The following is a 22,383-nucleotide window of genomic DNA, read 5'->3' as shown; positions in this document are numbered from 1 at the left end:
CGATTACCGGATGTCCGTTCTGAAACTTATATTAATCATACCCAGAGTCAATATAGTGGTAACAGTGACGAGTGTGAACACGCCTAGACCATCGACGATTACCGGATGTCCGTTCTAAAACTTCATATAATCATGTCCAGAGTCAATATAGTGGTAACAGTGACGAGTGCGAACACGTCTATTTTATCACCGATTACCGGATGTCCGTTTTAAAACTTGTATTAATCATGTCCAGAGTCAATATAGTGTTAACAGTGACTAGTGCGAACACATCTATATCATCACCAATTACCGGATGTCCGTTCTAAAACTTATATTCATAATAATGTCAAGAGTCAATACAGTGGTAACAGTGACGTGTGCGAACACATCTATATCATCACCAATTACCGGATGTCCGTTCTAAAACTTTTATTCATAATAATGTCCAGAGTCAATATAGTGTTAACAGTGACGAGTGCGAACACATCTATATCATCACCAATTACCGGATATCCGTTCTAAGACTTATATCAATCATGTCCAGAGTCAATATAGTGGTAACAGTGACGAGTGTGAACACGTCCGTAGACCATCACCGATTACCGGATGTCCGTTCTAAGCTTTAATATAATCATGTCCAGAGTCAATATAGTGGTAACAGTGACGAGTGCGAACACGTCTTTATCATCACCGATTACCAGATGTCCGTTCTAAAACTTATATTAATCATGTCCAGAGTCAATATAGTGGTAACAGTGACGAGTGCGAACACGTCTGTATCATCACCGATTACCAGATGTCCGTTCTAAAACTTATATTAATCATGTCCAGAGTCAATATAGTGGTAACAGTGACGAGTGCGAACACGTCTGTATCATCACCGATTACCGGATGCCCGTTCTAAAACTTATATTTACTATGTCCAGAGTCAATATATTGCTTAAAGTAATGAATGCGAACACATCTAAATTATCACCGATTATCGTGCTTCAGGTGTTTGAAACCTGTTATAGTCATTCACATTTTTTACACAAAAGTCAACATGTTTCCATTCAGTTTTAACAAATACTTTGAGCAATGTTATATATAATGGTACACTGTATTTGTAATCTTGTGGCTTATTAAACGAACGACGAGATATTCCAAAATTTTGTGTTATTAATTTTTAACTTAATACCGAAAGGAATGTTTTAATGTTAAAAACGTGTATAATCATGTGTTTTTTCTAACGAAGGACAACTGCTTATGACATGTTTCACATATTTAGTAGTTCGTAACCACGCTCAGACGCTTGCAACACCGAAAGCGCTTTCGCGTAAAATTGAATATTCATAAGGCCCGCCTTATCACCGGTTACCGTCTTCCCTTTAGCACTAACCCACAAACAACTGCCCTTGACTCTGCCTGCTCCAGATACTGGATGTCGTTTAGCATTAACCTTGACTTAGGGGCAGGGTACTAAAGGTGTTTGAAAATGGGCAGCACTGAAAAGTATACTGAGAGTTATAGAAGGGTGGAATGTGAAGAGGAAGACCTTGGTCTGCGAACAGTAGGGGACTGCATGAAGGTGAGTCTGTTTTTGTACTTGTTAATCTCGATAATCGGTTAATACGGGCTTGAAGACAAACGCGAAGCGAAGCGCTTGTCCGTACAAGCCCTCTTACGGTTTGTACGTGTATGCAAGGGACTACTTCTTTTTTGCCGGAGTGATAGGCATTAAAAAAATTGGGCACCACTGAACCGTGAAATGAGAACCAGAAAAGCTCGTCATACATTGTTCATATAAAGCGCGTGCATGCCGGCAAGCAAATTGTACATGTCTAGGGCGAGGTTTGACCTCCGTTAACCAATGAAAATCAATACGGAAATACCCTTGGTACATGTACAATCCACCTTCGGCACTTCCATAAAAGGAGTGGAGAACACATATTATGAATACACGTCTAAAGAGTACCTTTTTTGACCGGAAATTATATTTCATAACTCTGCAATAATAATACAAAACGAACAGGGTTTGTCATAACAATTGTTTTTGTCTACCCCACATCTTAAAAAATACCGTCTAAACCGGATATCTAAATAATTAAGATAAATGTATTTATGCGCATTTTACGACAGTTGAATTTGATGTAAACAATGATTTGCATATATCAATATCATGATGCAATAACACGGATTTAACGTTGTTTTCACGGTGAGTTGAACTAAGAATTATAATTGTTATTGTAAATTCAATCGTTATACGTTGCTGTTTGGACACCATAATGACATAACGTTGGTTTTTACGTAATGAACAAGCTAAAGTGATGCAAACGGTATCCACATCAATTTCAAAGTGGGTGGGGAAGGTCAAAAACTAAAACGTTGAAAATGCTTGTTTTATTTAGATTTGAGAAACGATCTTTTTTGGGGTTGAAACATTTATTCTTGGCGACATGTTTGGGGTTATTTAGGAGTTGGACAAATTTTACAAAAAAAGATTTTAACAGATTATTGATAAAAAAAGCATTCACATTATTACAAAAAAGTCTGTCGACATAAGTACTGTACTTCGTCATTATGTCAAAATGCCACAGAATACTAATCCAACAATGTCTTGAGATAATCTGATAATATTTTGTCAAAGAAGAATGTTATTCAGAAAAATAATGAATTTTCGCCGTTAAAATTCATTTCCGGGTTACAAAAATGCATAAATCTTTTTAAAAATAGCTGCAATCAACACAAATCCACAAGACATTGTTGATTGGGAAGTCCCGATAAATTTGACTCTCAAACATATTATTTTTGCTTTACGACATTTCCGGGAAAGCGTAAATTTATGCTTTTTGAATAGAAATCTAATAAAATATTATTTTCATGAAAAATTGTTCAACTCCTAATTACAGCTTTTTATGTTGCATCGGATATATAAGTCATGCTTGTTAAATATTGAACCTCAAAACTACATAGAAGTTGATTTTTCAATATTTAAGATTGTTGGTCCAATTGACTTTTTCATCGCTAAGTAGTGAAAACTAAATCTTAAAAAACATTTGTTTTTCATTAAAAATCATTGTGCATGATTATGGTAAATGGTTTACCGTAAACCTGAGAAGAAAAGTGTGCCTGGTGTGGGGCTCAGACTCACGGCCGCAGGAACACTAGCACGGCGCTCTCGATGATAAAATAAAAATTAATATTTTTGTCATGGCAGAGTGGGGCAGATGACCCGCGAATACTTTAAGCGATAAAGATGTATGAATGAAATTGCAGAAAACCACTTCAGCACAAATAATGAAATCAAATGTTTAGTAATTCATAATTTGTTTTTCAGGGGAGGGTTCGGGAGGGGTTTCCATCAACCATCAAATTTGGCATGTTTGACCTGGTTTCAACAAGCATAATAATGTGAGTATTATAGATTATGAACCGGGGGAGATTTCAGCATAAAAGGCAGCGTTTCTTTTTGGCAGAATTACATGATAACACTATAGCTACAGCGTCTTACTGGTGATTTTTTTACCAAGGTTTTCAGAAGGATACCTTTAGGCGAGATGAAATGTATTGACATGTCTCGCTTTAACTGGCACATATTTCCGCACAGAATTTCTTTAAGTTAACCTCTTTTCAAAATTATTCAGCTGAAGGCATGTATAAGCATGCAAGACAGTTTTAGACAAACTCTTTCCAACAAAGTAAAAAATGACATTTTAGTAATTAATTATTTAAATGTGGTGGGTTCGGGAGGGGTTTCCCCTCACGACAAGCAATGTTTATAATAAAAAAAATTCTTCTGCATATAATCAGAAAATGCGGGGTCATCAGTTCAGCACAAAAACAGTGGCGGTTTTCGCAATATTTTTCAGAAGTTTTTAACATGCTTGTAGATTAGTGATTTTTCTTCGTGCAGTGTGCAATTTACTCTTCCTAACTGCTGTTTCGACTTGAGATAGAATATGGTTTTAGAAATATTTTCTTCTAAAATTTTTCTTCAAACACTATCTATATGAATTACTTTAAAAGCAATATTGTTCATGTAAAATTAACAAGACATTTACAATGCCAGCTCTAATATAGTAAAGCATAGGCATAGCAAAATTCAAAACATTTTTATTATATATTCTTTGTGGTGATTTATAGACATTTATAAACAATAGAAAAACAATCTTTCACTTTTTCAAACATATTGATATTTTTTTACTGTTTGAAATTTCAGCCAGCTCTCACATAAATATTGAATGCCAGTGCTAAGAGGGCTGGGACACAATTTGAACAACTTCATTACCAAAATAATGTAACCTTTGTATACAAATTATAATTTGTTGCCCTACTTCAATAATTATAATTGAATATCATTTTATAAACTTTTATTGGTCTAAAATTAAATTGTTATGTTTGTGATAGATCGCAAAATATTTCAGTTCGTTACTCTTAAAATATAGCTTTTGATTCTCACTCAGTGAAATTCATGTACATCAGGATTTTACACTAGAACAAAACAAATTCACTATTTATTCTTTCTTTAAGTTATCGCACATAGGTTATGGCATGGTACCATCCTCTTTATTTAGATTGTCAGAAAATGTGAATGCATCTCAGTAGCTCAGTTGGTGAAGAACTCGCCCTGTTAGCAAAGGGGTCCCGGGTTCCAGCCCTGCAATTGTCATACGTTTTTCTGTCCCAATTGTACTTCAATGGATAAAGTCAAATTCTGACAATAAATATTGACAATTTAGCAGGTGGAGCTATGATCCTATTCATGTCATGTATTTTCATTTCTCAGTTATTGAATTTAAAGCTGCACTCTCACAGATTTACCGTTTTTACATTATTTTTTTTTGCCTTGGAAAGAGCAAATTTTTGCGTAAATATCTGCAAACCAATGATAAAAGATTGCTGATAAAAGATCTGATTGCAGATTTTTATATTACCTTTAAATTATGCACCAGTCAATTGTAACAACGCCCCCCCCCCCCCCCCCCCCCCCCCCCAGGTCCGGGGATATAACGGGGATAGCCGGGGAAATGGGCCGTGTTTTTACTTTCCAGGTGGCCCCGCAGGGCCGGCTGACTGTGGTGGTTTTGTAAATTTAGCGGAGATTGGGCCTTATATTGAGTCTCTGGGGTGCTGGGGCATTTGGTCGGGGTTTTACCACCAGTTCGTTCCCGCAGAGTGGGGATTTTACCCGGGGTTGGCTGGACCAAAAGTCAAAGTCCCCACTATTCCCTGGACCTGGGGGGGGGGGGGGGCGTGGTTACATTTGACTGGACAGGTGCATTAATGTTTTATGTTTTTAAAACGTTACTAACGGTTTAAGAAAAATAAATAAAAAATCTTTTTGAAATAATAATCTTATAATATAACTTGTTTTCATGGATTTACACAAAAATTGGCTTGTTAAAAGACAAAAATAAGAAAGTTGTCAAAACGTTAAATTCTGTGGGAGTGTAACTTAAAGGGACACCAGATTGTACAGTTGTGCAGTTGCAAGAAAAAAGAAATAGTGAAAACCTTTGCTAATGGCGCAATATTGCTTCTTTCGCTGTTTTTTTGTGTTTTACCAATTTAAAATTAACTGTTTGTGTACCATATAAATACCTATTGATTTAAAAATATTGTCAGTATATGAGTCTGTTCTTATCAAGTCACTTTTACATGCTAAATATTCACAATATGAACTGGGAAATAATATATTTGCTGATTTTTGGACCATCTGGTGTCTAGCCTTTCATAAACCATCTAGCTGCCAATGAGAGTTTTAGATACATATTGGACAGTTTCATTCGAATTTATTTAGTATAAAAAAATATGTTTCATTGCTAAAAGCGTAGTACTTACTCAGGGCTTTTTAGCTTTTGTGATCACAATTTGTCCGTTCGTCCGTCAGTCCGTCCGTCAGTCCGTCCGTCCGTAAACTTTTACTTTAAACGACATCTCCTCATAAACCGCTTAGCCAATTTCATCCAAACTTCACAGGAATGTTCCTTGGGTGGTCCCCTTTGAAAATTGTTCAAAGAATTGAATTCCATGCAGAACTCTGGTTGCCATGGAAATGGAAAGGAAAAACTTTAAAAATCTTCTTCTCCCAAACCACAACGCTTAGGCCGTTGATATATGGTAGGTAGGATCACCAAATGGTCCTCTACCAAGATTGTTCAAATTATGGCCCTTGGGTCAAAATTGGCCCTGCCCCGGGGGGTCATGGGTTTTCTCTATATGTTTATAGCGAAAACTTAAAAAATCTTCTCCTCTGAACTTACTTGGCCTAGAGCTTAGATATTTGTCATGATTCATCGTCTAGTGGACCTCTACAAAGTTTGTTCAAATTATGGCCCTGGGGTCAAAATTGGCCCCGCCCCGGGGGGTCATGGGTATGCTCTATATGTTTATAGTTAAAACTTCAAAAATCTTCTCCTCTGAACTTACTTGGACTAGAGCTTAGATATTTGGCATGATTCATCGTCTAGTGGACCTTTACAAAGATTGTTCAAATTATGGCCTTGGGGTCAAAATTGGCTCCGCCCCGGGGGGTCATGGGTTTTCTCTATATGTTTGTAGTGAAAACTTCAAAAATCTTCTCCTTTGAACTTACTTGGACTAGAGCTTAGATATTTGGCATGATTCATCGTCTAGTGGACCTCTACAAAGATTGTTCAAATTATTGCCTTTGGGTCAAAATTGGCCCCGCCCCGGGGGGTCATGGGTATACTTGATATGTTCATAGTTAAAACTTCAAAAATCTTCTCCTCTTAACTTACTTGGACTAGAGCTTAGATATTTGGCATGATTCATCGTCTAGTGGACCTCTACAAAGATTGTTCAAATTATGGCCTTGGGGTCAAAATTGGCCCCGCCCACGGGGGGTTAGGGTATTCTCTATATGTTTATAGTGAAAACTTCAAAAATCTTCTCCTTTGAACTTACTTGGACTAGAGCTTAGATATTTGGCATGATTCATCGTCAAGTGGACCTCTACAAAGATTGTTCAAATTATGGCCTTGGGGTCAAAATTGGCCCCGCCCCGGGGGGTCATGGGTATACTTAATATGTTTATAGTTAAAACTTCAAAAATCATCTCCTCTGAACTTACGTGGCTTAGAGCTTAGATATTTGGCATGATTCATCGTCTAGTGGACCTCTACAAAGTTTGTTCAAATTATGGCCCTGGGGTCAAAATTGGCCACACCCCGGGGCTGATGGGTTTTCTCTATATTTGTTATAGTGAAAACTTAAAAAATCTTCTCAGAACTCACAAAGACAAGTAACGTCTTAATTTAAACTGGATAACATATTTACACATACCAATTTTCAATATGGGCCACATAGAACAATTAATAACAAATATACATATATAGATACACACATAAAATCAAGTAGTGACAAGAGCTTAGATATTTGGCATGATATATCATCTAGTTGACTTGTACCAATATTGTTCAATCTTTGGCCCTGGGGTCAAAAAATGGCCCCACCCGGGCGGTCATGGGTTTCCTTATATATGTATATGATGAAAACTTATAAAATCTTCTTCTCCGAAACCAAAAGGCGAAGGCCTTAGATATTTGGTATGAAGCATTGTTTATCGGACCACTATTAAGATTGTTCAAACTTTAGCCCTGGGGTCAAAATTGGCCACGCCCCGTGTTCATAGGCTTAGGTTTTCAATATTTTTATATAGTCTTATATAATAAAACTTTAAAAATCCTCTTCTCCAAAATATAAGACCTAGAGCTTTCATATTTGGTATATAGTGTTACCTAGTGGACCTACACCAAAGGTATTCAAATTATTGTCCCGGGGTCAAATTGGCCTTGCTCAGGGGTAATTTGTTTTTACATTGTCTTGTCACTTAAACATCTTTTCCTCTGAATGTAAAGGTCAGAATGACTCCATACTTGATATGTAACATCCTTACATGGTCCTCTCTCAACTTTGTTCAAATGGTTTTGTTTGGCCCCTTTTAGGGGTCACCAGAGCAAAAAATAGAAAAACCTTTAAACAACTTGATCTTATTAACTGCTTGATGGATCTTCAAGTCTGAAGCATCCTAGCATGGGCCTCTGTCAGGTCTTTTCAAATAATTTTGTTTGGCCCCTTTTAAGGGCCACCAGAGCTAAAATTATTAAAAAAAACTTAACTTTTTCTCCGCATGAACCCCTTGATAGATCTTCAGCAAATTTGGTTTGAAGTGTCCTTGCATGGACCTCTCTTAAATTTGTTCACATAATTTTGTTTGGCCCGGTTGCCATGGCAACCTAAAGGAAAATGTCAACAATTGGTTATAATCATCTTCTTCTCCTAAACCGCTTTGACAATTTTGATGAAACTTCATAGAAATGATCCTTGGTTGGTGCTATTTCAAAATTGTTCAAAGAAATTAATTCCATGTAGAACTCTGGTTGACATGGCAACCTAAAGGAAAAGTGTCAACAATTGGTTACAATCATCTTCTTCTCCTAAACCGCTTGGACAATTTTGATGAAACTTCATAGGAATGATCCTTGGTTGGTGCTTTTTCAAAATTGTTCAAAAAATTAATTCCATGCAGAACTCTGGTTGCCATGGCAACCTGAAGGAAAATATAGGCTGTCGTGTCCGCGCTGTGACTTACTCTTATATGGACAGATTTTAAAATGACTTGCCATATGTTTTCGACATACCAAGACAACATGTCGTGTGCAAGACCCATGTCCCTACCTCTAAGGTGAAAGATACACTAAGTGTTTATTCACAATGGAATGCTGAATATGAGGACATAAAGAGTGTTGGCTGTCATTTAGTATAATTGTTTTTTTTTCTATGCTCAGAGGCAATTTAATATAATTTGCAATATGTATTTGACACATAAAGGCAAGATCAACTTTTTATGTACTTGTTCATAGATCAATGTCACATTGGGGGGCATTTGTCACATACTTTGACAGCTCTTGTTCAATATTCTTTGAGAAACAAGCTATATAAAAATTAATAACAAAGGTTAAACTCTTTTACTCAGGTGAGCGATTTAGGGCCATCATGGCCCTCTTGTTCTATAGTATCCACGGGTTTGACTTTCGGACCCATTCCCAAAGCAAATATAAGATGTTTTTCCCAATCTTCAGAATTTTTTTTTATGCCCCCTTTTGAAAAAAGTGGGGTATATTGTTTTGCACATGTCGGTCGGTCGGTCGGTCGGTCTGTCTGTCTGTCGGTCGGTCGGTCGGAATACCAAATGGTTTCCGATCAATAACTTGAGAACGCTTTGACCGAGGGACCTCATACTTGGTATGTGTATTGGTCATCACCAGCAGATGAACCCTATTGATTTTGAGGTCAGTGGGTCAAAGGTCAAGGTCAGTGTGACCTTTACATGAAAAACGGTTTCCGATCAATAACTTGAGAACGCTTTGACCCAGGAACCTCATACTTGGTAGGTGTATTGGTCATGACCAGCAGATGAACCCTATTGATTTTGAGGTCAGTGGGTCAAAGGTCAAGGTCAGTGTGACCTTAACATGAAAAACGGTTTCCGATCAATAACTTGAGAACGCTTTGACCCAGGGACCTCATACTAGGTAGGCTTATTGGTCATGACCAGCAGATGAACCCTATTGATTTTGAGGTCAGTGGGTCAAAGGTCAAGGTCAGTGTGACCTTTACATGAAAAACGGTTTCCGATCAATAACTTGAGAACGCTTTGACCCAGGAACCTCATACTTGGTAGGTGTATTGGTCATGACCAGCAGATGAACCCTATTGATTTTGAGGTCAAAGGTCAAGGTCAGTGTGACCTTAACATGAAAAACGGTTTCCGATCAATAACTTGAGAACGCTTTGACCCAGGGACCTCATACTAGGTAGGCTTATTGGTCATGACCAGCAGATGAACCCTATTGATTTTGAGGTCAGTGGGTCAAAGGTCAAGGTCAGTGTGACTGTAAGCTGAAAAAAGGTTTTCTGATTGTCCATATTTTATTTTCTTATATAGTAGACAGTAGAAATTTATATGTCACTAAATGCATGAGTTGAAGTATCAGTTTTCAGTGAACATCTAGTTTAATTATGCCCCCCTTCGAAGCAGAGGGGTTATATAATTGCTTTGCACATGTCGGTCGGTCTGTTGGAAGACCAAAGCTTGTCCGAGTGATAACTCAACAATTCCCGGACCTATGGTCATCAAACTTGACATGAAGATTAGGTATGACCAGTAGATGACCTGCCTCATATGCATCCAATGACAAATCAGCTGTCATTTCAGTCCATGCATATTTCATTCAATTGTCCAAATATTTCTGGCAACTTGGCGCTCAGGGGGCATAATGTTTGACAAACATCTCTTGTTTAGAAAGTCTTTTAAAATGTACTGGTTCATTTTCAACATCCTAGAAAATTATGTGATGTAAAGTTTTTTTGATAATTGTACTCGGAAATCATTGATTTTCATCACGTTCAGATATATCTGTATGAAATATTATCTGTCATGATTGATTAATTGCAGGAGACTAGACAGCTTTTTCTTTTAAAAGTTATTTTTCCCAATTTCAGCATTTTCACGACGCAAAATTATCCAAAATGTCTAGGGTCTTTTTCCCAAATTGGGCAGAAAAAGCCCCGTTACTTAATAATGTTTGAGGAAAAATGTAATTTAAGGGACATTTTCATACACTTGAGATCTGTTTTTGTAATGATACAAAAGTAAGCTGATTCTTTCATCTAATACAAAAACTAAATAATGTCTAAACTGTCAAATGTGAGGTTGCATAGATCTGTAAACTTCATTGTTTAGGAAATCTGTGAATATAACTTTCACCACCCAGAACAATAAGTATCAATATAAGAAGTAAAAAATATTCTAGTTACTATTTCCTCATGTCAGGGACAATTCAATTAAAAAATCAATGGAAAAAACTGTTAAATACTATCATGTTGTTGTTTTTTTCAAACTTTTAATAATATTTATTCCCTGTGGTGGGTCGGTTTGTTGGTCGGTCCGTTGCAACTTTGTCCGGAGCAAAACTTAAAAACTACTGGATGGAATTGGATTAAACTTCATACAATGGTAGAGCATAATGAGAGGAAGTGCCGTGTACAATAACCATAACTCTATTCTTGCTTAATACTGAGTTATTGCCCTTTGTTACTTTTTTGGTCTGGAGTATAACTTGAAAAGTACTGGATGGAATTCATTGGAACTTCATACAATGGTAAACCTCAATGAGAGGAAGTGCAGTGTTCAAGAACCATAACTTTACTTTAGCTAATTACTGAGTTATTGCCCTTTATTTGTTTTTTTTGCTGTCAATTTTTTTCCCCAGATATTACCTTGCAAACTACTATATGGAATTTATTGAAACTTCATACAATGGTAAAGCACAATGAGAGAAAGTGCAGTGCACAAGAACCATAACTCTATTTTTTGCTAATTACAGAGTAATGGCCTTTAATACTTTTTTCTTGTCCCGAGCATAACTTGAAAACTATTGGATGGATTTTAATAAAGCTTCATACAGTGATAGATCATGATGAGAGGAAGTGCAGTGTATAGGAACCTCAATTCTATTTCAGCTAATTACAGAGTTACTGCCCTTTGGTATTTTTTCTTGTCCGGAGCATAACTTGAAAACTATTGGATGGAATTTAATAAAACTTTATACAGTGATGGATCATAATGAGAGGAAGTGCAGTGTATAGGAAACTCAATTCTATTTGAGCCAATTACAGAGTTATTGCCCTTTGTTACTTTTTTCATGACCGGAGCATAACTTGAAATTTACCGGATGGAATGTAATAAAACTTTATACAATGGTACAGCACAATGAGAAAGAGTTCAGTGTACATGAATCATTACACTATTTAAGCAAATTAAAATGACAATAGTCCATAAAATAAAGTTGTCATTTATAGGTTGGCTTTCCAAATAGTTGACTGCAATTTCATATCAGGGCGGTGTTTGGGGGTATTAATCACCTTCAGTGATAGCTCTAGTTACCTTTCAGGTGGCCCCCCAGTGCCGGATGAATGCGGTGGTTTTGTCTTTGCGCAAAATATAGCGGGGAATAGGCCTACCAAGAGTCCCTGGGCTGCGGGGGCATTGTGAGGGATTTTACCATTTGTTCGTCCCCGCAGGGCAGAGATTTTAGCCGTGGTTGGCTTGACCAGAAGTCAAAGTCCTTGCTATCCCCTGGACCGGAGGGGGGGGGGGATGGTTACAATTGACTGGTGCATAAATGCCAGCTTCACCAACCCAACTCGAAGCCTTTTATTCCTTAATAACTTATTATTAATTTGTTATTGTTTGCAACAGATTGGGAGATGGGGATGATGACAGACCAGCCAGCCGAACTCAAATTGGATTAGACATCATGCGGTAAATTATTAGTATTTCACAATCACTTTGTGAAAATGTATCAAAACAGTAGCGGGTTTGAATCTTTTAAGTTTATCTTTTCTGTTTGTTTATTCCTAAATAACATTGTTTCCTGCTGGTTGTAAATTATTTCCAGTCACGGCCATGAGATTATATTATTTTCTAATGAACTATTTTGTTTGCTTTTTTATAAATTTCAGGTTTTTGACTTATCCCTCAATACTTCTTAATACATTTCAACATCCTCAAAAAGCACAAATGTATTGGTTCTTTTTTTATAGCCACCTGGTTGCTGAAGCTCGAGAGGACCTTTATGGACAAAAAATCCTGTTCAAGATAGTTCTGTCTGGAATTCCATACCACCTCCAGAGAATGGTAAATGTCTTCAAGTAAGAAGGGATTCTAAGCAAGTGCATTTCTGACTCCTCCAAAATGCTTTTTTGTAGTAAATTACCTTGGAGTTGTTTAATACTCATTGCAAAATATTCAAACATAATAGTTTTCATCTATTTTGTCTTGATCTTTGAATCCGTCAAATTACACTATGACCATCTTTATGTGACTATATCAACGTTATCAACGTTGACGTCATGTGATGTTGACGTCATTTCCTGTTCATTATATACATACAACCTGATGAAGGCCGAATGGCCGAAACGTTGTTTCATAAATAAATAATTTGTGTTGAAGTTGGACTTCTTTAATAATCACCATATGTGACTATATCAAATTTATGACTACATAAAGAAGTGTTTATGCCTCAAATGATTGTTAACTGGTATACCTTCACAGTAGTAGTTTGTACTTTTTTCTGTTAAAAACATTGCATTTATGTTATTTGCAGATTCTGATGTGCCAGCAGCCTAAAGTGGTCAAACAATTTGAAACTGGATGCAGCACAGAATCCCATATTTCAAGAGAATGCAGATGTTAGTCACCCCTGTCAAACTTGTTTGTGTGAATAATACAAAATGTGACATTTTACAGCAAATAGGTAATAATTGAGCAACGTATAGACAATTGCAAAACTCTGTTCTGTTAATTTTGTGCCATATTTAACATTTAAAACCAGATACTTTCAGTTTTCGCTGGTTTGTTCAGTTTCTTTTATTCATGATTTGTTTTCAAGAAGACACAAGTTCGGTGTATAGTAGTTATGGTGTTTTAACTGTCAATGAATCCAAGATCACTGTATGTTGTCGAACTGATATATATGTTAAACATTTAAGATCCAGCTGTCCATACAGAAAACATTGATTGTGCTTTTGAGAACACTGAATTTTATCAACATAATTTGACACTGTACATATTGCAAGCATTTTTTCAAATCTATGTAAATTAATAGTAGATAACTGTAGCCTTATTTTGTGCATATTGACATATGTGAATAGTTTAATAGCCTCATGATGTGACCATGTCATTCTGTATAAATTATATAATATAATCATTTTAATTGTTTTCATATATAAATGGTTTTGGAACTGAAATTTGGTCTTGCTCTATTGGCTGGTACACTCAACAAATATAATAAATATATGAAATAGTGCTTAGTGAGCTCAGCTAACAGTTTTTCTCTGGGTTCTTATTTGGGTGTGTTCCCACAATATCAATGACTTTATTACTTTTATTGTATATTCTATATATAGGTGCTAAATTTAGAATATATTTTCAGCTCTGTTGAATGTTGATTGTAATTGCAATTTATCATTTCTTTTTAGATCACCCTGTGGGTTAAACATTATGTGAGGGTTAGAAGTCATTTGTTTGTAATTACACCTTGATAAGTTTAATCTTTAATGTACTGGGTCTTGAAAGTCCCATAATATGAACAATTGGTTTTGATTATTTTCATGCTTCATTTAGAATATACCTCATAAGAGGTCATAACAAATTGGGCCTTTAAAAGTTAGAAAATTTTAACATTAATTTATTCATACAATTTTATTTCCCACCAGATGTAAAAAACAACAACCTTTTTATCAAAAAGGTCACTGTTGGTGATCTGTAAAAATACATGTGTTGCTGCATATTTAACTGTCACAGGTCTTTTGGTTTATACCTGATTTTAGCAAAGCTGTTTACAATATTCATTAATTGAAATTTAGATAATTTTGATCATTAGACATGATGTTTGTCAGATTTGTCATTGCAAACACAAATTATTTTAAAGTTTATTGAAAGCATCGTTAAGATAATTCTGTAATTAAAGCAGAATTGTATTTGCCCTTAAAATCTAAACAACACATTTGTTCAAAATTAACATTTTGCAACTTTTTTTGGCGGGGTGTGGTGTATGTTTTTGTAACAAACAAATAAGAATATATTCTGTATTCTCACTGAGATATTTTGCAGACAATTTTCCAGAGCTGCTTGTCTACATATTGTTCATATACAATCATAATTATAAGAATATTGATTAAATGTTTTGCCATGTTTTACCATCATATTGAAATAGATATTTGCCCATTCAATTCTAGTTAAAATTATAATTACCCCTGCTTGTAATATACTTCAGTGCAACATTATTGATATGTGATCATTTTTAGCTTGACTATTCGATGAATAAGGAGAGCTATCCTAGTCACCCGAGTGTCAGCGTCAGCAGTTATTACCACTTATGTTAAAGTTTGCGTACCACCTCAAATATTTTCAAAGTCCATTGACATACTGTTTTGAAACTTCGCACGCTTGTTCACCATCATGCTCCCAACCTGTACACAGGAGGAGGTCACTGTATCGAGCATTTTGACAGAATTATGCCCCTTTTTTACTTAGAACTTACATGTAAGTTTGCGTACCACCTCAAATATTTTCAAAGTCCATTGACATCTGGCTTTGAAACTTTGCACGCTTGTTCACCATCATGCCCCCAACCTGTACACAGGAGGAGGTAACTATATCAAGCATTTTGACAAAATTATGCCCCTTTTTCAATTTATATTAAAGTTTGCGTACCACCTCAAATATTTTCCATTACAATTTATGTAAATATCTCAGCACATCATGTATTGCATTGAAATCTAATATAACAGTGATCAATGCATGTTTCTTAAAAACTTTTCAGTCCATACGACGGAATAGTCGAGCGCGCTGTCTCTGTGACAGCTCTTGTTTTTATTTATTTTCTGTTTGTAACATATTCCTCAAATGCGTTTGTGTACTTGATCTCAAATGCATAGTAGCTTTATTTAAGTTAATTAAGAAGAATAACTCTAAACTTCATATACTAGTAAAATATAAAGTAATGCATTATATATAATGTATACACTATTATTGAAGATTGTTGCGTATACACTGAATAAATTGCTAACAGCAACAGAACTGCTTGTTATTTAAAAGGTTTTATTAACATATACAAAAAAACGTTTCCCTTTTACTCCTAGTATGTTTCACTTCGTCATTAAGTAAACTTAAAGTGTCCGGCAATAGCACTTCAAGCCCGTAGAGGCAGAGCCTTAGTTCATATTATTGGTTAATCAGTTCTTTTATGGAATTTCCTTGCTCAAATATATCCGGTTTGGACTAGCATGTAGATTTAGGGTTCAAATGTAACGGAAGACTACAGAATTTCATAGAGAAACATTAAATCGTGCTGAAATGGGTTTTATAGTCTTGTATTAAAGCTGCACTCTCACAGATTGAACGTTTTGACAAGCCATTTTTTGCGAAAATCCATGGAAACGAGTTATATAAGGCTGCTGACAAAACATTAGATCGCAGATTGTTATATTTATGTTAAAAAATTGATGTTTTATGCCTTTTTCTTAAACCGTTAGTAACGGTTTAAGACATAGAACATTAATTTGCGAACGAAAATATGAAAAAATGCGATTTAATCTTTTGTCAGAAGTTTTTATCACTGGTTTGCAGATATTTACGCAAACAATTGCTCATTCCAAGACAAAGAAATAAAAAAAATAGTCAAAACAGTAAATCTTTGAGATTGCAGCTTTAATACAGTCCGTGTTCACGCTTAGATCATTGTTTGTTTCAGTATTTTGCTGAGGTACAAGGTAACAAGTATGCGGTCATCTTTGGCGCCACAGTAGAAGCGGACAGGGAAACGGTCACGTGGTTGGAGCTGTATGAAAACTCGTGCGTCTTCGCGAAGGCGCTGATCAATCTAGGTATTTATAATTTCGTGTTTTTTTTGTGTGCTTACAACGCCACCGGGATATACTTGGCTATCTGCCTTAGTGAGAGTATACATAGGTGTCGGTGAAAGTATCAGTCGTATTAGTTTTGAAGCATAGCAATGGCACACGGTTCCAGTTGCACGCCTCTCCCAGAAAAAAGACTTCCGACCATTCGAATGTCAGTAAAATGTCGTAATACTAATGCACAAGGCTAAGAATAAGTCATAATTCTTACAATGCGTATGAAACCTTAACATATGTCATCGAAAACGTTCCGATTTTTTGTGTCCTTCTACTTAGATCAATGAAGGTGTACTCTTCGAAAGAAATCGTTTAACACTCTAAATTGCTAATGACCATGTCCATACACGTATTTTCTTTCCTTTATTTATAGGCATAAAACGCGATGAAATTGTTGGCATAAACATTCGTCCATGTCCGGAATGGTTGTACGTAACATTTGGTTGCATGTTGGCGGGAATAAAAGCGGTTGGACTAGCATTCACGTACACAGACGGAAGTGACCTCATCGCCATGATGAACAAACTGAAGACATGTAGCATGCTAGTCCTTGACCCAGGAGCGAGCGGGGAAAATTGGAAAATTGTCCAGAGACTGCTAGACGCGTACTCCAAAACCGGAAGAGCTACATCCAGCAAAATGTCGTCAGTGCGGTTCCTCCTGGGACACAGGTTTCCTACCTATGAAAGTAAAGTACGATCGTTACAAGAGGTTATGGCAAACGCCCCCACCGACATTGAAATCCCTAAATACGTAAGCCCCGACGATATTGCTTTCTTGTTCCAAACGTCAGGTAGCACAGGGTTACCAAAGCTTGTTGCCCACACTCACGCTTCAATGCTCGGCATCGGACGCATGAAGGGAAGTAACTGGCTGAGGAGAGATGCTGTTCTCTTCAACGATCGGCCATTTAATTGGATAGGCGGTTTTCCAATCTCGGTATTCTGCGGAAATACGAGAGTGGCCATTTCCGGGTTTACGGAGCTAGGGACCGACCGACTATCGGCTGTTATCGAAATCATCACGCGAGAACGATGTACAGTTGCGCTTGGTCTTCCCCCTATGATTCACGCACTCATCAAACAGGCGGTTAGTAAGTGCTATTGACTTTGAATGAGAAGGAAGCAACATTTAAATCTGGATCTAACACTTTGATAATGCACTAATGTAACTATAATTATTTTCACCAACAACTTTAAAAACATATGATAAGTGGTATACATCTCAAATTCGTGTTCCCATCAAAATAACATTGAAGATTAAAAGGCAGGAATTCGAATATAAACATGTTTTAAAAATTTATTTTTACAGGAAGACTTGCCAAAGAACTGGCCGATTAAAACCTTGTTAACCGGAAGCCAACCAGTGACCAAAGCCCTGACAAAAGCCATAGGCAAGCCTTGTAAGACCCTGGAAGCTGTTTATGGATGCACCGAATTCTTTCTAAGCAATTCATATCATCTGACAGACCCGGATGCTTTTCCAGAGTTCTGCTGTGGTCCGCCATGGTTGTCTAATGGTCTACAGGTCAAGGTCGTGAATAAAGAAGAGGAAACAGTTCCTATCAACACCAGAGGGGAACTCTGGTTTAAAGGCCCCGTGCTTATGAAAGAATACTTTCATGATCCCGAGAAAACGGCAAAGGCGATAACTCCAGATATGTGGTTCAAAACAGACGACTTTGCAATGATGGATGAGGATGGTCTGTTTTATGTCTTCGGGAGAATATCAAACATGATCATTTCTGGAGGAATGAATGTGGTGCCGGAAATTCTAGAAACCGCTATCAAAGGATGTCCTGGAATTGACAATGTAGTCGTTGTGCCTGTTTCGGACCCGGTTTATTACCAATCCATTTGCGCATGCGTGATTCTCAAACGGGAGACGAACACTACCGAAGACGATATCCGCCAATTTTGCGACACCCACCATAACGATAGGCCTGGTTTGTTCACTGTACTGCCAAAATTCTATATGTTTCTCGATGCATTTCCTGAGACTCGCACCGGAAAAACTTCGCGCAAAGATTTGCAGGCAGTTGCTGAAGAGAAGTTTGGAAATTATGCATAATACGATGATTTATATAAAAAACTTTTCATTCCAATTCCTTTCAATGAAGACAATCGTTGCGATGGAGCATTGATATTGATTCGAGATTTAATATTGCCTTACATGAACAGTCTGTGTAAGGATACACGGTTGTTGGTTGTAAATGGGCCCGACTTGTTATACATACATACATGTACAGTTATTGTGTTGTGGATCAACTGTGCAGATAACATCAAATGGTATGAACGTAAATGAACATACACGTTTATTTACACAATGAACTAAATAGATACTGTTTTGTAGAGTGAAAAAAACATTAGTAAAAACCTGGACAGTCTTTATGAAAATTGACATGCTGTACATGCGTTTTGATTTGACATTTAAGAACAAAATACTTATTTCATTATAACTTTATGATTAAGGCATACCTGTACATATATATTAATTATTCGAGAAACAAATAATTGGACATATCATCTAAAATGTAGTTAACCTGCAATTCGACCGAAACTAAGTTTTGTTTATTAATATAATCAGCGTTTAAAGGTCTAAATCAATTTCATATATAAACAAGGTTAATCAATTGCTTATGTGTATACTGATATTACGAAAATATATTGAATGATTTTAAGTCTTATTAAACACTGCTTTGACATAGAAAGTTGTTCCCACTGACCTTTGGAACCTCTCTGCGTTTCCTTGCAAACATTAGCCTTGTAATACAACTCGAGTTAAATCCAGTAACATCGGCCACTCGCCGTTACAAATCGTGACGAATATCGGTCGTATTCGGCCTGTACCGGACTTTGCAATAAGTAACGTAAGGTATTTCTCCGCTATTCAAAGGTCAATAATGTTATTTCAATTGCAGTATTTGGAAACTCGATAATGCTTTCCTCAAGAATATTCATTTTAAAAAGCACTGAAGGGACACTTTGACAGTGATAATGAACGGTCTTAAAAATCAGCCACTAAAAGATGCACTCTTACTCACAATTAAGATTTACCAAAATTAATAATACTGTTTTAACTTTCCAAAAGGGGTGAATAAATGTCAAAAACAATTGTTCTTATGAAGGATACCGAGTTTAATTTGAAAGAAATTAGCATAAACACGGTATTTCAACCTTATGAGACTATAGTAGACCACAGTAAATCTTTAAGCATTCACCAACCAATATTTTTGCGCTTTCTGCTATTAAATACACGGTTACAATCGTGTTATCAGTAATAAATATTTTCCATAAATGTATTATTTAGAAAGCTGTTAAAGGTTTTATCAGTCAAAAAGGATGTTATTTATATATGCTTATGTATTGATTTTGAATAAGAGTGTCACTTTAAGTAGAACATGGATTATTAAGTGGAATCAAAGCGTGAATGAACATGATCTGTCGAAAAACCAAACTGTTAACAAACGGCCTGGTACTCTGATATTTGTGTAGAAAAGGGTATTAAATGTACACGGATTTCGTAAAAGGGGGGGGGGGGGGGGCTGGACGTTATTTTGTTTTTTGCAAACATTAATTGAGAAAAATGTTTCATGGCAACCAAAATGGCGGATTTAAAATGAAAAGTACCAATTCAGATACAACTTTTCCCTGGTAAGTGGACTTTTCCTTTATTTTTGAAAAATGTATGCGTCCAGTATGTGGCGAAAAAACATATTCTCCGGTCGACATCTTAGTTTAGTTTCCCAGTTTTAAAGATGAAAAAGTTATTGAACAGATCGTGACTTAGGATGAAATGTTTACAAATAAACGTATTGATTTTGTCCACAATGTCATTTTTTCTCGGAATATATTGCAAATCTGTGCATGTTGTAACTGTGCTTGCATGGTAAAGGTTATGCTGGTAGAAACTCGAACATCTTCAAAATTCCTATTTTGAATGAAAATGACTAAACATTACAAAGTCAACAACGGACTATCAATATTTCAGACTGCATAGCATTTGACAGTCATGTATGTCCGTTAGGTTGCTACTTCTGTCAAAGATGATGTGAGTTGTTTATATAAAACATATTTCATTTAATTTTGTTTTTTACACATATTGTTTTCAGGTATCAAGTGTTGGTGGTGAGTTTGCAGCTGAAAATATATAAATGTTAGAATACCAATGACAGTGTAAAACCTGTTTACCTTTTTTGTTATTTTCTTCTGTAAAAAAGCATGTGCTAAAAATAATCTGACATTCGCCTTCATATTTATACAATCTATTCAATTTGTCAAGAAAACATATCACTCGCCAAAAGCTGGATGACTAACACATTGCCTGACCTCGTTGAATAAAATGTGTATAGGATGATTAGTGTTGTACGTTTTAAATTCCATGCTGTGATGTGTGCCATATTCATTTATATGAATATAAAACCATAAATATTGCAATATCTACAAATATCTACAACTGTTGTCGATAAACTCCTACACATATTTTATGCGACAGTTTGGGTGCATTTAGTCCATGTATGCATTTAATCCGATGTAATGATTCATGCATGCCATGAACCGTATGATCATTTCAATGACTGTCAAGTACCTTTTCTGTGTGCTCACGATTTTTCCAGAGGAAACAGAGTGCTTCACATATAAGGAAACATCTAAATATTCATAAAACGTACATTCTTTGAGGTTATAATAAAAAAATTCTCTTAAACAAGCACATTTAATTTAACACAATCCATTTCCTTGTTGTTACAATGGGCCTTCTTTACGCGGATTGAAAACGATGTTAATCGCCGGCAGCCGCATCGCACTTTCGTATATCCTTACTACTATTTACGAGGTCTATCTCGAAGCTTGCCGGAGATGGCCGAGTTGTTACGATTGAAACAATATATGAGCAAGTTTTAAATGATTTCATATTAGTACTATTATTATTTTATTTCTATTAGGTACATTAAAGTCAAGGGTAAAACGATTTGCCGATAATGCCGATTAATTAAGATCTTTTGAGTTTCAGTTGGTTTGGTGAAATGTTTTTCTTTTAATGAATATGGAATATATAGGATCTGACACGAGTTGTCATTTAATACAAGATTTTATTAAACGAGTTCATGAAATTTGTTAGTAAGCGAGCCTCTGGCGAGCTTACTAACAACTTTCATGGACGAGTTTAATAAATTCTTCAATTAAATGACAACGAGTGTCAGATCTTTTTTATCACATGCTTAAAACGGTGTTTTTATTACCAATTAAGTTCCACTTTTTGAACCGATTGTTTGACAGCCAAAGTACTCAGAGTAGAATGTCAACGATGCGCCATATAAATAGTTCCAAATTAAAATGACAAAAAGTAACTAGCAGCTATCAAGTTTTAAAAGCTGATAAAGAGCTTAACAAGTCACAAATACAAAAATGTGTAGTAAAATATCCAACAACATGAATAACGAACGATTTTAACCAAAAAAACCCAATAAGTACACAATTTGATGACGTCACACTCAGAGTACATGCATTTACGCGGTTTATGTGACCTACATCGGTCTGTCAAGTTTTCTGTGTGCACGGATTTAAAAGTTATTCGCTGTCGCTCTCTACAATGGTTTTGCAGCGTTTTCTTGGTGTACATGGTGTTTCACAACATGCAGATGATAACGGCGAAGCCTTACTCTGTACTGCATGGATGTTGCTGTTGAAAAAGTTAATTTCCACCAGGAATGTTTCCAGACAACATGATGTTCTAGCCGCCATGGGATGTGTAATGTGATGTCTGTGCTGCGGAATTCGTATTTGTGTTTTCGGTAACCGACAGCTGATTAAACTGGCAAGCAAATGGCATTGATTGCACATTGCTTGTGTTGGTCAAGATGGAGATGTTTAAAATGTTCTTGTGGTGTTTGTCACTATTGTGGCTGTATTTGTTGAC

General features: G+C 36.2%; 1 protein-coding gene and 1 long non-coding RNA gene across 2 annotated transcripts; both read left to right on the top strand.

Moving 5' to 3' along the window:
• Nucleotides 1–1,277: 1,277 nt before the first annotated feature.
• Nucleotides 1,278–19,295, top strand: LOC128245636 (long-chain-fatty-acid--CoA ligase FadD13-like). Its single transcript, XM_052963843.1, has 4 exons — nt 1,278–1,549; nt 16,305–16,437; nt 16,841–17,556; nt 17,779–19,295. Exons 1-4 carry the CDS (start codon nt 1,457–1,459, stop codon nt 18,535–18,537), a joined length of 1,701 nt encoding a protein of 566 aa, XP_052819803.1. The 5' UTR covers nt 1,278–1,456; the 3' UTR covers nt 18,538–19,295.
• Nucleotides 12,264–15,609, top strand: LOC128245637 (uncharacterized). Its single transcript, XR_008263199.1, has 3 exons — nt 12,264–12,310; nt 12,592–12,685; nt 13,155–15,609. It is a non-coding gene; the product is annotated as an uncharacterized LOC128245637 (long non-coding RNA).
• Nucleotides 19,296–22,383: the final 3,088 nt, after the last annotated feature.

Source organism: Mya arenaria, chromosome 9, assembly GCF_026914265.1.
Source record: "Mya arenaria isolate MELC-2E11 chromosome 9, ASM2691426v1".
NCBI classification, from domain to species: Eukaryota; Metazoa; Mollusca; class Bivalvia; order Myida; family Myidae; genus Mya; species Mya arenaria.
Note: the sequence above shows the minus strand (reverse complement) of the source record. Positions and strands in the feature narration are given on the sequence as shown.

What these genes read in the sequence shown, in the direction of transcription:
- LOC128245636 (XM_052963843.1), top strand. Translation starts at nt 1,457, where the DNA reads ATGGGCAGCACTGAAAAGTATACTGAGAGTTATAGAAGGGTGGAATGT. An exon ending in GAAGGCGCTGATCAATCTAG is followed by an intron (nt 16,438 to 16,840) that starts GTATTTATAATT and finishes CTTTATTTATAG; the next exon opens with GCATAAAACGCGATGAAATT. An exon ending in ACGCACTCATCAAACAGGCG is followed by an intron (nt 17,557 to 17,778) that starts GTTAGTAAGTGC and finishes TTATTTTTACAG; the next exon opens with GAAGACTTGCCAAAGAACTG.